This window comes from Trachinotus anak, unplaced genomic scaffold (assembly GCF_046630095.1).
Source record: "Trachinotus anak isolate AG129_WGS33_773 ecotype Australia unplaced genomic scaffold, CSIRO_AGI_Tana_v1 ptg000009l, whole genome shotgun sequence".
Lineage (NCBI taxonomy): Eukaryota > Metazoa > Chordata > Actinopteri > Carangiformes > Carangidae > Trachinotus > Trachinotus anak.
The window spans coordinates 520,001-532,589 of NW_027273860.1; the positions used below are offsets into that span (position 1 = coordinate 520,001).

Consider the following 12,589-nt stretch of genomic DNA (forward strand, 5'->3'; position numbering starts at 1 on the left):
AAACTGAGTTTCAGTTGTTTGTTGTCAGAAATCACAGGTTGAATGGTGAAGCTCCTCCAGTGGATCACAGTCAGTCTGACACAACGTGTAAAATACAGTTTAACATGAAAACAAAGGGGTCACAGCTGCTCAGTCTGCAGACAGACCAAGGTCTCAGGGTCCGTTGATGTACCTGCCCAGCATTAGTGAGGTCCAGCACTGATGCTGCTGGGAAGGATCTGGATCCGTGTTGGATGAGGTTGTCAAGTTCTTCCACGCCAAAGTGGGAAAACCAGCACACTGCACTGTAGGATTATTGGAGGTCCTGAACACACCAGGAAAACTAGACCCAGACCAGGAGTACGTGGGGGTCCATGTAGTCCTGGCTGTATACTGCATGTAAAATGACCTGTGTTCACTCTGCTGATGGTAGTGTTTAAATTTAAGTTTATTTTTTGGTTGGAGTTTTTAACAAATCAGATCTGCAACAGTTAATCAATTCTAAACTTAAAATGAACCAGCAATGATTTTAATAATTAATCAGTAATTTTAGTGTCTTCTCTCTGTCTAATTCATGGACTCAGGTTCACTGAATATGGACATGAATATGTAGGACAGTGTGTACAGGATCAGACCTGGATCCGTCTGTACTGGTCCAGGTCTGCAGAGAGTCCTGACTGACTGACCGTCCTCTGCTGTCGGCAGGTGGAGGTTGCAGACGGCATGGCGGAGCAGCCGGACCCGGACGATGCAGGTAAGACTGCATTCTGGACAGAGGTCAACATCGGGCAGACTGCGACAGCCAGATGCTGAGCAACCAGCCATCAGCTGTTCTGTCGTCACGGCAACAGACGGCTCATGGACAAGCTCAGCTGATCAGTTCTGAAGTCACCACGGCAACCAGCCCGCACAGATTAGGCAACAACCAACACACACACATACACACACACATTGGTGTTAATACTATTATGATAATCTGAAGGGCAAGCGAGCCTCATTCCCACTATTTGGTCTCATTTTCTCTCCATGACGCAGCGTTTTTGAGTTTGGTCTCACAGGAAGTGATGTCACTCTGTCTGATGATGAGCGACGGCACAGAGGACTGGTCTTAGACTGGGACCAGGTTCCAGACACTAACAAGTCATGTTAAACCTTTAATGTCCTCTGATTGTTTGAACCATCACAGAGCAGTGACCGTTAGGTCAGGGGGGGTCATATCAGCTGCAGGGGGGGGGTCATATCAGCTGCAGGGGGGGTCATATCAGCTGCAGCTAATTAATGTGAAGTAATGTGAAGCTTCAGTCTGCTGGTTAATGAAGCTCCAGGATCTGGATCAAGTAGTTTGTGAAGAATCAGGTGTAGAAGTCAGTTTGCTCCAGATGTTATTTCACAACAATCAATAATCAATATTCCAGCTCATCAATTAGCTTCATTAATGTTAATGTGGATTCATTTAGCAGCTGATCACAGATTTGAACTGAAGCTTTATTTATAACTTTAGTTCATGATGGATTCATGTGGATTCATGTGGATTCATGTGGACTCAGGTGGACTCAGGTGGATTCATGTGGATTCATGTGGACTCAGGTGGATTCATGTGGGCTCAGGTGGATTCATGTGGACTCGTGGACTCAGGTGGATTCAGGTGGATTCAGGTGGACTCAGGTGGATTCAGGTGGACTCATGTGGACTCAGATGGATTCAGGTAAAGTTCTGCTGAACCTCATTCATTCAGTTGTCAGAGTTAAACCAGCACCTCCAGACCGAGCAGCCGTCTGCTGACGTTGTTGTGAGGACTGAGCGGTGGAAACAAAGCTCAGTAACTAGAGGCCTGACAGGACGTCCATGGTCCCAGTTTCCTGTGTGTGCAGGTGAGATCCAGATCAGACCGGTCACATCCCTGTGTCTCTGCTGGTCTCCTGTGAATCAGGGTCGGTTCTGATCCAGACCAGAGGAGCTGGTACTGTACCTGAATGCGGAACAAGTGTTTTCACATCTTTTAGTGAAGTAAACGCAGCGAGTAGAAATACTCAGGAAGTAAAAGTATCAGTGTCAACATGTAGTGAAAGTACTCATCGTTTCAGAGTAATGAATGTTGTATTATTGCATGAATGAATGATACATTAACATGTTGCTGGGTCGTGAGTTTCACTGATCACATGTTATATGATTGATCTGTAGAAACCTGTCAGGGATCAGATCAGAGCAGTGAGTATATGTTTCCAGCACTGTTAGCAGCGGATAACACCAGAAGAAGAAGTTCTGACCTTCAGCTGTAACAGCAGCAGCGATCATTTACACACTAACGTCAGTAACTCCTCCTCTCCGTCTGTGTGTGCAGCCTCAGAGGAGTCGGAGAGAGACATCTACATGCGCTTCATGAAGTGTCACAAGTGTTATGACATCATCCCCACCAGCTCCAAACTGGTGGTGTTCGACACCACCCTGCAGGTGAGCCAGTGACATCCACCAGCACCCACACCGGGAGCATCTCCGTCAGGTCCACGTTTCACTCACACACAGCTGCACCTGCTGGTTAATTTCATGTTGGGTAGTCTTCATCATCTTCATCATCTTCATCATCTTCAGACAGGAGGTGAAATTATTCCAATGTTATTTATTACTGACTGTTGTCAGTCACACACAGACACACACACAGACACACACACAAATAAGTTTGTGAACCACTGCTTCAGACAGAAGTGAAGATGATTTATTATTGTTGTCGTTGTTGTTGTTGTTGTTTCAGGTGAAGAAAGCGTTCTTTGCTCTGGTGGCAAATGGAGTGAGAGCTGCTCCACTTTGGGAGAGCAAGAAACAGAGCTTTGTAGGTAAGTGTGTGTGTGTGTGTGTGTGTGCGCGCGGGCTCGTGCGTGTGTGCGTGCGCGCGCACGTTTCATCTACAATATTCATGAAGACTTACAGAGCAAATCTACTGTAGATGTAGCAGAACACATTCTTCATTTACACTTTTATACGTGCACACTCTGTGGACTCACATACACACACACACACACACACTATATATTCATCTCCTTGTTTCCTGTGAAGTCACTGATCTCCTTCTGTTTGTCAGGAATGTTGACCATCACAGACTTCATCAATATCCTGACCAGATATTACAAGTCCCCCATGGTAACACAAACACACAAACACACACACACACATACAGTCATTGATGGAACATTAGAGTGATCTTCATGTTTTACTTCATATAAACTTGTTGTAACAGGAACAAATGAAACTTCATGGAAAGAGCAGATGTTCAAACAGCTGATGTTCTATAACACTGTAACACACTGTCAGATCACCTGACCCCTGACCACCTGATCACCTGACCCCTGATCACCTGATCACTTGACCCCTGACCCCCTGATCACCTGACCCCTGATCACTTGACCCCTGATCACCTGACCCCTGATCACTTGACCCCTGACCACCTGATCACCTGACCCCCGATCACCTGATGATCAGCTGATGATCAGCTGTGAGTGTAAAGTGTCTGTTTCTCCATCAGGTTCAGATCTATGAGCTGGAGGAGCATAAGATCGAGACGTGGAGAGGTAAAGATCTTTTCTCTTCAGTGGTGTGTGTGTGTGTGTGTGGTTGTGTAGTTGCAGCAGCTGATCATACAAATGTGTCATTTGAGATGTTAATAACACGTATGTTCATGTTCATGACAGAGCTGTACCTGCAGGAGACCTTCAAACCTCTGGTCCACATCTCACCTGATGCCAGGTGTGTGTGTGTGTGTGTGTGTGTGTGTGTGTGTACTTGTACTTGCTACATAGTAAGGACCAAAAAAAGTATTTTACTAACAGAGTGAGGACGTTTTGGGAAAGTGAGGACATTTTGGCCGGTCCTCACTTTTTGAGACACCTTCAAATCACATGTTGAGGGTTAAGACTTGGTTTTAGAGTTATGGTTAGAATTAGGTTTAGGTTAAGGTTAGGGTCAGGGTCAGGGTTAGGCACTCAGTTGTGATGGTTAAGGTTAGGGTAAGGGGCTAGGGAATGCATTATGTCAATGAGTGTCCTCACAAAGATGGAAGTACAAGTGTGTGTGTGTGTGTGTGTGTGTGTGTGTGTGTAGTTATTATTAGACTGTTGAGGCGTCTGGAGTCAGACTCACTGAATAATTTATTAAGTGCTGAAAATAAACTGAGAGAAGGCGAGAGGACAGGAAACAAGGACAGGAAATACAGAAAGGAGAGGAGGAAACAGGAGGAGAAAAAGGAGACAAGCAGCACAGGATAAATGTGAACATTAATTCATGATCTCCCCCCCCCCCCCCCCCCCCCCCCCCCCCCCCAGCATATTTGAGGCTGTGTACTCGCTGATAAAGAATAAGATCCATCGTCTTCCTGTCATCGATCCGGTCAGCGGGAACGCTCTCTACATCCTCACCCACAAGAGGATCCTCAAGTTCCTGCAGCTCTTTGTGAGTCTCCAGCTGGTCCTCGTCAAATCAAGTCAGCTGGTTAGCACGTCATGATGTCTCATTGTGTGGTGGAGGTGGAGGTCAGGCTGAGTGACTCAGGGAGAGCAAACATGTTTCATGACATCAAACTGTGAGAGAGAAAACAGTTGATTCTGTCGAGAGAGAGACAGAGACAGAGAGAGGGAGAGAGACAGAGAGAGAGAGACAGAGAGAAAGACAGAGATGGAGACTCTGCAAGATATGAATTATTATTTTTTATTAGCAGTTTTAAATAGTAAAGAGGCTTTAAGGGGATTCCAGTTATTGTCAGAGATTATACAGATAAAATGGTGAACAGGCGAAGTGAACAGGTGGAGGTGAACAGGTGAAGTGAACAGGTGGAGGTCAACAGGTGTAGGTGAACAGGTGAGGTGAACAGGTGTATATGAACAGGTGAGGTGAACAGGTGGAAGTGAACAGGTGATATGAACTGGTGGAGGTCAACAGGTGATGTCAACAGGTGTAGGTGAACAGGTGAGGTGAACAGGTGGAGGTAAACACGTGAAGCGAACAGGTTATGTGAACAGGTGGAGGTGAACAGGTTATGTGAACAGGTGAGGTGAACAGGTGGAGGTGAACAGGTGATGTGAACTGGTGGAGGTGAACAGGTGATGTGAACAGGTGTATGTGAACAGGTGATGTTAACAGGTGTAGGTGAACAGGTGAGGTGAACAGGTGGAGGTGAACACGTGAAGTGAACAGGTGAACAGGTGAGGTGAACAGGTGGAGGTGAACAGGTGTAAGTGAACAGGTTATGTGAACAGGTGAGGTGAACAGGTGGAGGTGAACAGGTGTAGGTGAACATGTGGAGGTGAACAGGTGAAATGAACAGGTGATGTTAACAGGTGATGTTAACAGGTGTTGGTGAACAGGTGGAGGTGAACAGGTGGAGAGAAGATGACACTCCTCTGGTGAGCTGTGAACCTTGTAATAGATGCTGTGATGTTTTGTGTGTTTCGGAGCAGAGGGTTCAGGTCTGAGACGCTGGATAAACACAGGTCAGAGGAATCATCCAGTCAGGGAGGAGAGTTAACGAGCCAATCAGTTTGCAGAGTTGCATTTCTGATGTCGTGTCTCAGCTCAGGTTCAAGCATCTCTGCCAAGGTCGTGTTTGCATCACTGTGGTTAGAGTGAAGTCCTGCCCCCTGGTGGACAGACAGCTGATCACACCTGCTCTTCTGAATCAATGCAGATGGACTTAGATAAACCTCTGTGTGTGTGTGCGTGTGCGTGTGTGTGTGTGTGTCAGGTGTGTGAGATGCCTATGCCGGCCTTCATGAAGCAGACTCTGGAGGAGCTTGGCGTGGGGACGTACGCCAACATCGCCTACATCCACCCCGACACGCCGCTCATCACCGCACTGTCCGTCTTCACGCACCGCCGCGTCTCCGCCCTGCCTGTCGTCGATCACCATGGTAACTGTTACACAGCACAACCACACCTCTGTTTATAACATCAGAGTGGAGGCTGTGTGACGGAGGGGGCGGAGCTTAGAGAAGAGTCTAAACATGTTGTTGTCTGTTTGCAGGTAAAGTGGTGGACATCTACTCCAAGTTTGACGTGATTGTGAGTAAACGTCCTCTGTTACACTGGAGTCTGCTCAGAGCTGTCTTGTTGTGTTGTTGTGTTGTGTTGTTGTGAGGAGCAGACAAAGCTGAGTGTGATGTGTGTGAACAGAACCTGGCGGCAGAGAAGACCTACAACAACCTGGACCTGACCGTCACTCAGGCTCTCAGACACAGGTCCCAGTACTTCGAAGGAGTCATGAAGTGCAACAAACTGGAGACGCTGGAGACCATCGTGGACCGCATCGTCAAAGCTGAGGTCACACACACACACACACACACACACACACACACACACACACACACACACACACACACACACACACACACACACACACAGGTTTATTCATGTCCATGTGTGAGGTGTAATCAGCTGTGTGTCCACCAGGAGACAAGAGGCCAAACATCATGATTAATAAATAACAACTGTTCAGTCCACTCATAAAGCCTCTAACCTGTGTGTGTGTGTGTGTGTGTGTGTGTGTATGTGTGTGTGTGTGTGTGTGTGTGTGTGTGTGTGTAGGTTCACAGGCTGGTTGTTGTTGATGAGGAGTCTCGTATCGTCGGCATCGTCTCTCTGTCTGACATCCTGCAGGCACTTGTATTAACCCCCGCAGGTACACACACACACACACACACACTGTGGAGTCAGCTACTGCAGTGAGTGTGTGTTCTTCTTCTCTCCTGTATTGTTGTTGTTGTTACATCAGGTGGAAACTCAGATATTGTATAAACAGGAAGTTGACAGGAAGTCTCACTAACGAAGTTCAAAAACACAAGAAAAAAGAGTCGTCGTCATAATTTAGCGTCTTTTCACGCTCACACGGTGACGGCAGCCAGCGCTCTGTCTGACCGCCACGTGGACAGCTGGGGATCGAACCACCGACCCTGGACTCAGCTGACACAACAGAGAGGACAGAGGCTGAGTGAAGGACAGGAGGAGACTTCAGCTCCTCACCTGGCTGCACTGTGACATCACTGCTAGGTGTGGTCACAGGTGCAGCAGAGAACACTGATGAGGGCTGTGACCTCTGACCTCTGACCTCTGAGAGCAGCTGCAGGTCTTTAAAACACACTTTACTGAGGCATCATTTCTGAGTTATCAATAATCTATCAATAGATTATATCAGATTCACATCACAGCTGATTGATTATTGGCTGCTGGATTTTCTGATAACTGATCAGTCGCATCTATTCTGAAGCGTCGTCATGGAGACAAAACAGAATCACATCAAACTCTTTGTGTCTGCAGGTCTGGGCAGAAAGGAGTCTCTCCCCTCTCAGCCAACAGCTTTGGACTCAGCAGGACCAGAGATGAGCTGTAAACCTGGACCTGACCCGGACCAGGACCAGGACCAGGACCAGGACCAGGACCGGGCACTGGAGCTTTGCACAGAGACAGAAACAAAAATCAAACCTGAACCAGATCAGGACCAGGAGCCAGGTAAAGAACCAGAGACAGAGACGGGCTGTGAGGACACTGATACTGCAGAGACCTGCCAACAGGGGGAGGGAGAGGGGGAGGGGGAGAGGGAGGGAGAGGTGGAGGGGGAGAGAGAGGTGGAGGGGGAAGAAGAGGGAGAGGGGGAGAGGGAGGGAGAGGAGGAGGTGGAGGTGGAAGGAGAGGGAGAGACAGCACGGACAGATGGAGGAAAGGAGGGAGGAGAGAAGGAGGAGGATGTGAATGACAGGGAGGAAGAGGAGACAGCGGAGGAGGAAGAGGAGACTGGAGAAGCAGTGAGGGAGGAGGAGGAGGATCAGACAACAGGGGAGGAAGGAGGGGAGGAAGGGGAGGAGGAGGACACTGGTGAAGGTGTGGAAGAGGAAGAGACAAAGGAGAAGGAAGGAGGGGATGTAGGGGAGGAGGAGGCAGGAGGTAGTGGTGAAGGAGTGGAAGAAGGGAAGGAGGAAGGGGATGTAGAGAGGGAGGAGGGAGGAGCAGAAGAGGATGCACAAGAACAAGAGGAGGAACAGAAGGAGGAAGTGAAAGATGGAGGTGGTGAGGGAGGGGAGGAGGGGGAGGCGGCGTGACATCCTCACCTGGCATCTCTCTGGACATTGTCGCGACTCGCCGCGCTCAAGTCGAGCCGCTCACCACAGAAGAAGAAGAGGGACAGCGAGGGGCAGTAGGCTGACGTGTGATTGGCTGGGAGGCTCTGAGAGTCTGTTTTTCATTGGCTATCGTTTGGAGGGAGAGGAGTTGCCACCAGGCTGCCGCTGTGGAGGTGGGAGGGGCCGGTGGGTGATTGAGGTGAGCTGGACCAATCAGATCTCTGCAGCTGCTTCACATCTGGAGGAGTTTCATTGGCTCTGATCATGTGATCATCAGAAAGCCCCTCCACGTCGTCTGCTCAGTCAGGGCGTTAGATTCCCCCGCCTCAGCTCCATCAGGTGTAGACAGGAGTCTGAACGCCGCTCGCTGGTCGGGCTCCGGAGCTGCAGACCCTTTAGTCTGCCTGTTCACAGCTGTCCTCCTGAGCTCTCAGCTGCCTCTCACCGCCTTCAGAGGTTAAACCTGTGTTAACTGTGACCAATCACAGAGAGGGACAGTGGACTGAGTCAGTCGTTTAAATGTGAGGAAACTACAGGTTGTTGAGTCTTGATGTGAGGGTCAATTATACAGAACAAAGAGAAACTCGCTCAGAAATCCTCCTGTCAACTTTAAATATAATGAATATAAACAGGAAGAAGACTCAAAGGTTTCAGAATAAAACCCCTGTAAAAAAAACTATCATTATTTATTACAGAAATAATCACCTTTCACTTTATTTAACCAACGTGTGTCCATATCGATCTCTGTGTGACGCCATAAAGGGGCGGGTCCATCATGTTGTCATTGGTGCCTTTCATTTTAGCCGCAGTTTCTGATTGGTGGAGAGAGTTTAAATGAACCAATCATTATTCTCATAGTTTTTCTTGCAGATCTGAGTGAACCTATTTATCTGCTGTGCCCAGGTTAGAATCACGTATCAGATGTTGCTGAGTGTATATGTACAGACTGTATGTACATTGTTTTATAGAGATAAACAATCTAAAGTCTGCTTTGTTGCTTTAAATGAATCTGTACAAACATGGATTTTATTGTTAAATTAATGTATTTATAGTTTCTAGTTCACAGATGGATCCAGATGAGATGAACCTGATCACCTCCTGAACCTCTTTCTCCTAAAATGCCTTTTTCTTAAACAGTTTTTTTTGTTGTGCCCATCGGGACTATGGGAAATGTAGTGTTTTAATATAAAGGTGTAGATGCAGGTGTGACAGTCAGGCTGAATTTAAAAGTCCACATGATGCGTTCACTGTCCTCACATCAAGTCTGCAGAGGAACTAAACGACCGGACTTTTTCCATGGAGATAAATTTGAGATCTGGTAGTTTTATTCTGACAGTCTCGTCCTGTTTTATAAATGTACTGTTTATGTTGCTGTTGAAACAATGAATAAAACATCTTGATGATTTTCCTTTTTTTGTACGTCATCAGTTTTATTTTCAGTTGGACTCACCAGCCGCTGCGTTCAGGTACATCACTCATTTAAACCTCCTCACTGACCTTCCACCTCCACTGAGTAATTATGTCATTTTCTGTGAATCCAATATGTAGAAAACTACTAAAGCAGTAACCTCCTCCTCTGTCACAGGCTGTTGGCTCAAGGGTTCAAAATGTGTAAATGAGCACAAAGCTTTGACATAAATATGAAATGTTATGTTTTACATGTTATCTGGGACATTCATGAACTGTATATCGCTGTTGTTTGCCCCAAAGTCATTGACAGAAAAGTTCCAGATGTTCTCCTACAGTGATGTGAACAATATAAAACTTATAAAACAGCTGGGAGCCTCTTCATCAGTGAGAAGTGATCCCATACAACTTCAAGCTGTCAGAAGAATAATAAAGAATAATAAAGTCCTCTGAACTGCTTTTAAAACATCAATGATCAGTCTGGATCACATTTCTAATCTGACTTTTAAAATTGAAAAATAAAAACCATGGAGCCCCAACACTGCCACCATCAGGAAGTTGAGAGCTGTTGCTCACTTCAGTCAGAGGAGACAGTGTTGGACAATAACAATTCACATATTTGATACTTAAACTTCATTTTGTGTGTGTGTGTGTGTGTGTGTGTGTGTGTGTGTGTGTGTGTGTGTGTGTGTGTGTGTGTGTGTGTGTGTGTGTGTGTGTGTGTGTGTGTGTGTGTGTGTGTGTGTGTGTGTGTGTGTGTGTGTTCCAGCGCAGATGGTGTAGAACCTGTTGTTCTACTTCATTGTCGTCATCATTGTTCTTGAGCCACGTCATCATCATCATGTTTACTGACCGGAGGAGCAACTAACAGGAGGAGGCCCTGGAGACCACGGGTTTCACCGGTGGGGGGTAGATATGAGAACCAGCCCTAGTTCTTCCTGATCTTAGACGCTCTCCTGGTTCTGCTGTTGTTCTGAAGTTGTTTTCCTGACAGACCTATAAAAGCAAACTCACCTGCAGAGTTTTTCCTCACTGTGATCTTTGACACATGGTGTTTCCAGAGTGAACTTAATGTACTGTAAAGTGTCTGTGGATGATGGAGCAGAGGAGGAAACCACCAGAACCACAAAACATGAAGACAGTCTGATCATCTGCTATTCACCCTGTTTAAATGATACAGTGCAGCTCGATGGATGGACTGTGTAAAAGGAGAAAATCCTTCACATGCAACTGATGTTTCTCACCAGAGCCAGACACATCATTACTGTAAGAGCTGCAGGCACTGAGGGACACAGACTGAGCACTGTTGTTGTCTAAAGACTGAAGTTATATATGTTGTTGTCATTGTTATTGTTATTATTGTCAATCTCCAGAGAAATAAAAACAATGACACTGGATTGAAAGTGAGCTGCTCTTAGTGAGATTTAAAGCTTGTGAGAAAAGAACAGTGGTAAGGAGGAGGATGGTGTAATAACGAATACAGAGTTTTAAATGTATAAAATGTTTCCTTTAAAAAACAAAATGCATGTTTTTTTTATGAATTCATTCTGTAAATAGTTTAGAAAAATGTTATAAAACAGTAAGAAATATCATAGTATACTCAGTTATCAAAATGTCATAGTATAGTAAGGCATAAAAATGTCATTGTATACTAAGTCAAAATTGTCATAGTGTAATAATGTGATAAAAAATGTCATAAGGCATAAAAGTATCATGGTATAGTAAGGCAAATTAATGTCATCAAAATTGTCATAGTTTAGTAAGGTATAAAGATGTCATAGTATAATAAGGAATAAAAGTATCATGGTATAGTAAGGCAAATTAATTTCATAGTAAAATAAGGCATATAGATGTCATAACAAATGTCATTGTATAATAAGGTATAAAGATGTCATAGTATAGCAAGGCATAATAGTGTCAGAGTGTAATAAGGCATAAAAATGTCATAAAAATTTTCATAGTTTAGTAAGTCATCAAAATGTCAGTATAATAAGGCTTAAAATGTGATAAAAAAATGTCATAGTATAGTAAGACATAAAAATGTAATTGTATACTAAGGCATAAAAATGTCAAAGAAAAAAAAATCTAACACACAAAAACCAGAAGTAGTCTGTGTGAAATTATTTGACAGTATTTATTGTTTATTTCCATATACAAAAAGATAAAATTGAAATAACCCTTTGTCTTCTACAGTGATTTTTATTTGATTTTTCGGTAACAAGTTTTGTGTGTGTGTGTGTGTGTGTGTGTGTGTGTGTGGCATCATTGCGCTGAGGACTAGAACTACATTCATTCATATAATAATGATCCTGGCACTGGGTGGAGAGAGGAAGATATAGATAGAAATAGAGATATACAATAGATTTATGAAAATAGCTAAGAAAAAGAGAGAGTCGCCTCATAAACACACACACACACACACACACACACACAACTTTTTTTTCCTCTGCAGATCTAACAGTAGCTCCATGTCTGGATGCTGAACTTTTCTCTACAACCACCACAGTTAAAAAAAGAGATAATTCCTAACAAGGGGATTTTCATTGGGGCTGCAGATTAAACATCTATGTTACAATGATCATCGCTTCTCAAAATTAAAATCAGAAAATAAAAATACCCACGTCAACCTTTGAACGGTGTACAACAGGGTGGCCAGTACCTGGGGAAGGGGTTTTTATTTTTTTTTAACTTGATTTCTCCCTGCCTGGGTGTATTTCTTCCCTCTGCTGTGTACATACATATACATTTATATATTTTAAAAAGACAAAAACAGCTTTTCCCACATTTCTTCGGTCCAAAAGACAGGGTTGGTTTTGTTTTTTTACAGTAATGAAAACCAGTTCTCAGCTTGAGGACAGTCATACAGAGATTTTTTCTTTTTTATAGCATATTTGTTTAATCAGTAGTACAAGTTTGTCTCTGTGTTCTACAGTTGAGCTACAACAGTGAAACATAAGATACAACATTTACATTTCACACCACATCTTCCATCATCATCATCATCATCATCATCACCACCATCTGGGGGAGAAGGACTGGGTTTTGTAAAGATGGCCACCTCTCAGTTTGAGCTCGGCTCTGCTGACAATTTGAGTTTGAAGTTTGAC

At 44.8% G+C, this 12,589-nt stretch overlaps 1 protein-coding gene and 1 long non-coding RNA gene across 6 annotated transcripts in view; both read left to right on the top strand.

Moving 5' to 3' along the window:
* LOC139624884 (5'-AMP-activated protein kinase subunit gamma-1-like) overlaps positions 1 to 9,488 on the top strand; it is an 11,516-nt gene extending 2,028 nt beyond the window's left edge. For 3 of the 5 annotated variants that reach the window (XM_071484262.1, XM_071484258.1, XM_071484259.1), the window contains exons 2-13: positions 685 to 733; positions 2,321 to 2,430; positions 2,729 to 2,810; positions 3,056 to 3,114; positions 3,497 to 3,542; positions 3,663 to 3,717; positions 4,293 to 4,419; positions 5,708 to 5,873; positions 5,987 to 6,024; positions 6,136 to 6,282; positions 6,547 to 6,640; positions 7,276 to 9,488. In XM_071484262.1, the coding sequence (XP_071340363.1) occupies positions 703 to 733; positions 2,321 to 2,430; positions 2,729 to 2,810; positions 3,056 to 3,114; positions 3,497 to 3,542; positions 3,663 to 3,717; positions 4,293 to 4,419; positions 5,708 to 5,873; positions 5,987 to 6,024; positions 6,136 to 6,282; positions 6,547 to 6,640; positions 7,276 to 8,054 (1,734 nt within the window). In that variant the 5' untranslated portion in view covers positions 685 to 702 and the 3' untranslated portion in view covers positions 8,055 to 9,488. Of the gene's footprint in view, positions 1 to 684; positions 734 to 1,469; positions 1,507 to 1,674; positions 2,431 to 2,728; positions 2,811 to 3,055; positions 3,115 to 3,496; positions 3,543 to 3,662; positions 3,718 to 4,292; positions 4,420 to 5,707; positions 5,874 to 5,986; positions 6,025 to 6,135; positions 6,283 to 6,546; positions 6,641 to 7,275 lie in introns of those variants that run through there. The other 2 variants (XM_071484260.1, XM_071484261.1) reach the window with 2 other exon arrangements.
* On the top strand, positions 4,427 to 5,663 carry LOC139624913 (uncharacterized). Its single transcript, XR_011691778.1, has 3 exons — positions 4,427 to 4,748; positions 5,018 to 5,120; positions 5,331 to 5,663. It is a non-coding gene; the product is annotated as an uncharacterized lncRNA (long non-coding RNA).
* Positions 9,489 to 12,589: the final 3,101 nt, after the last annotated feature.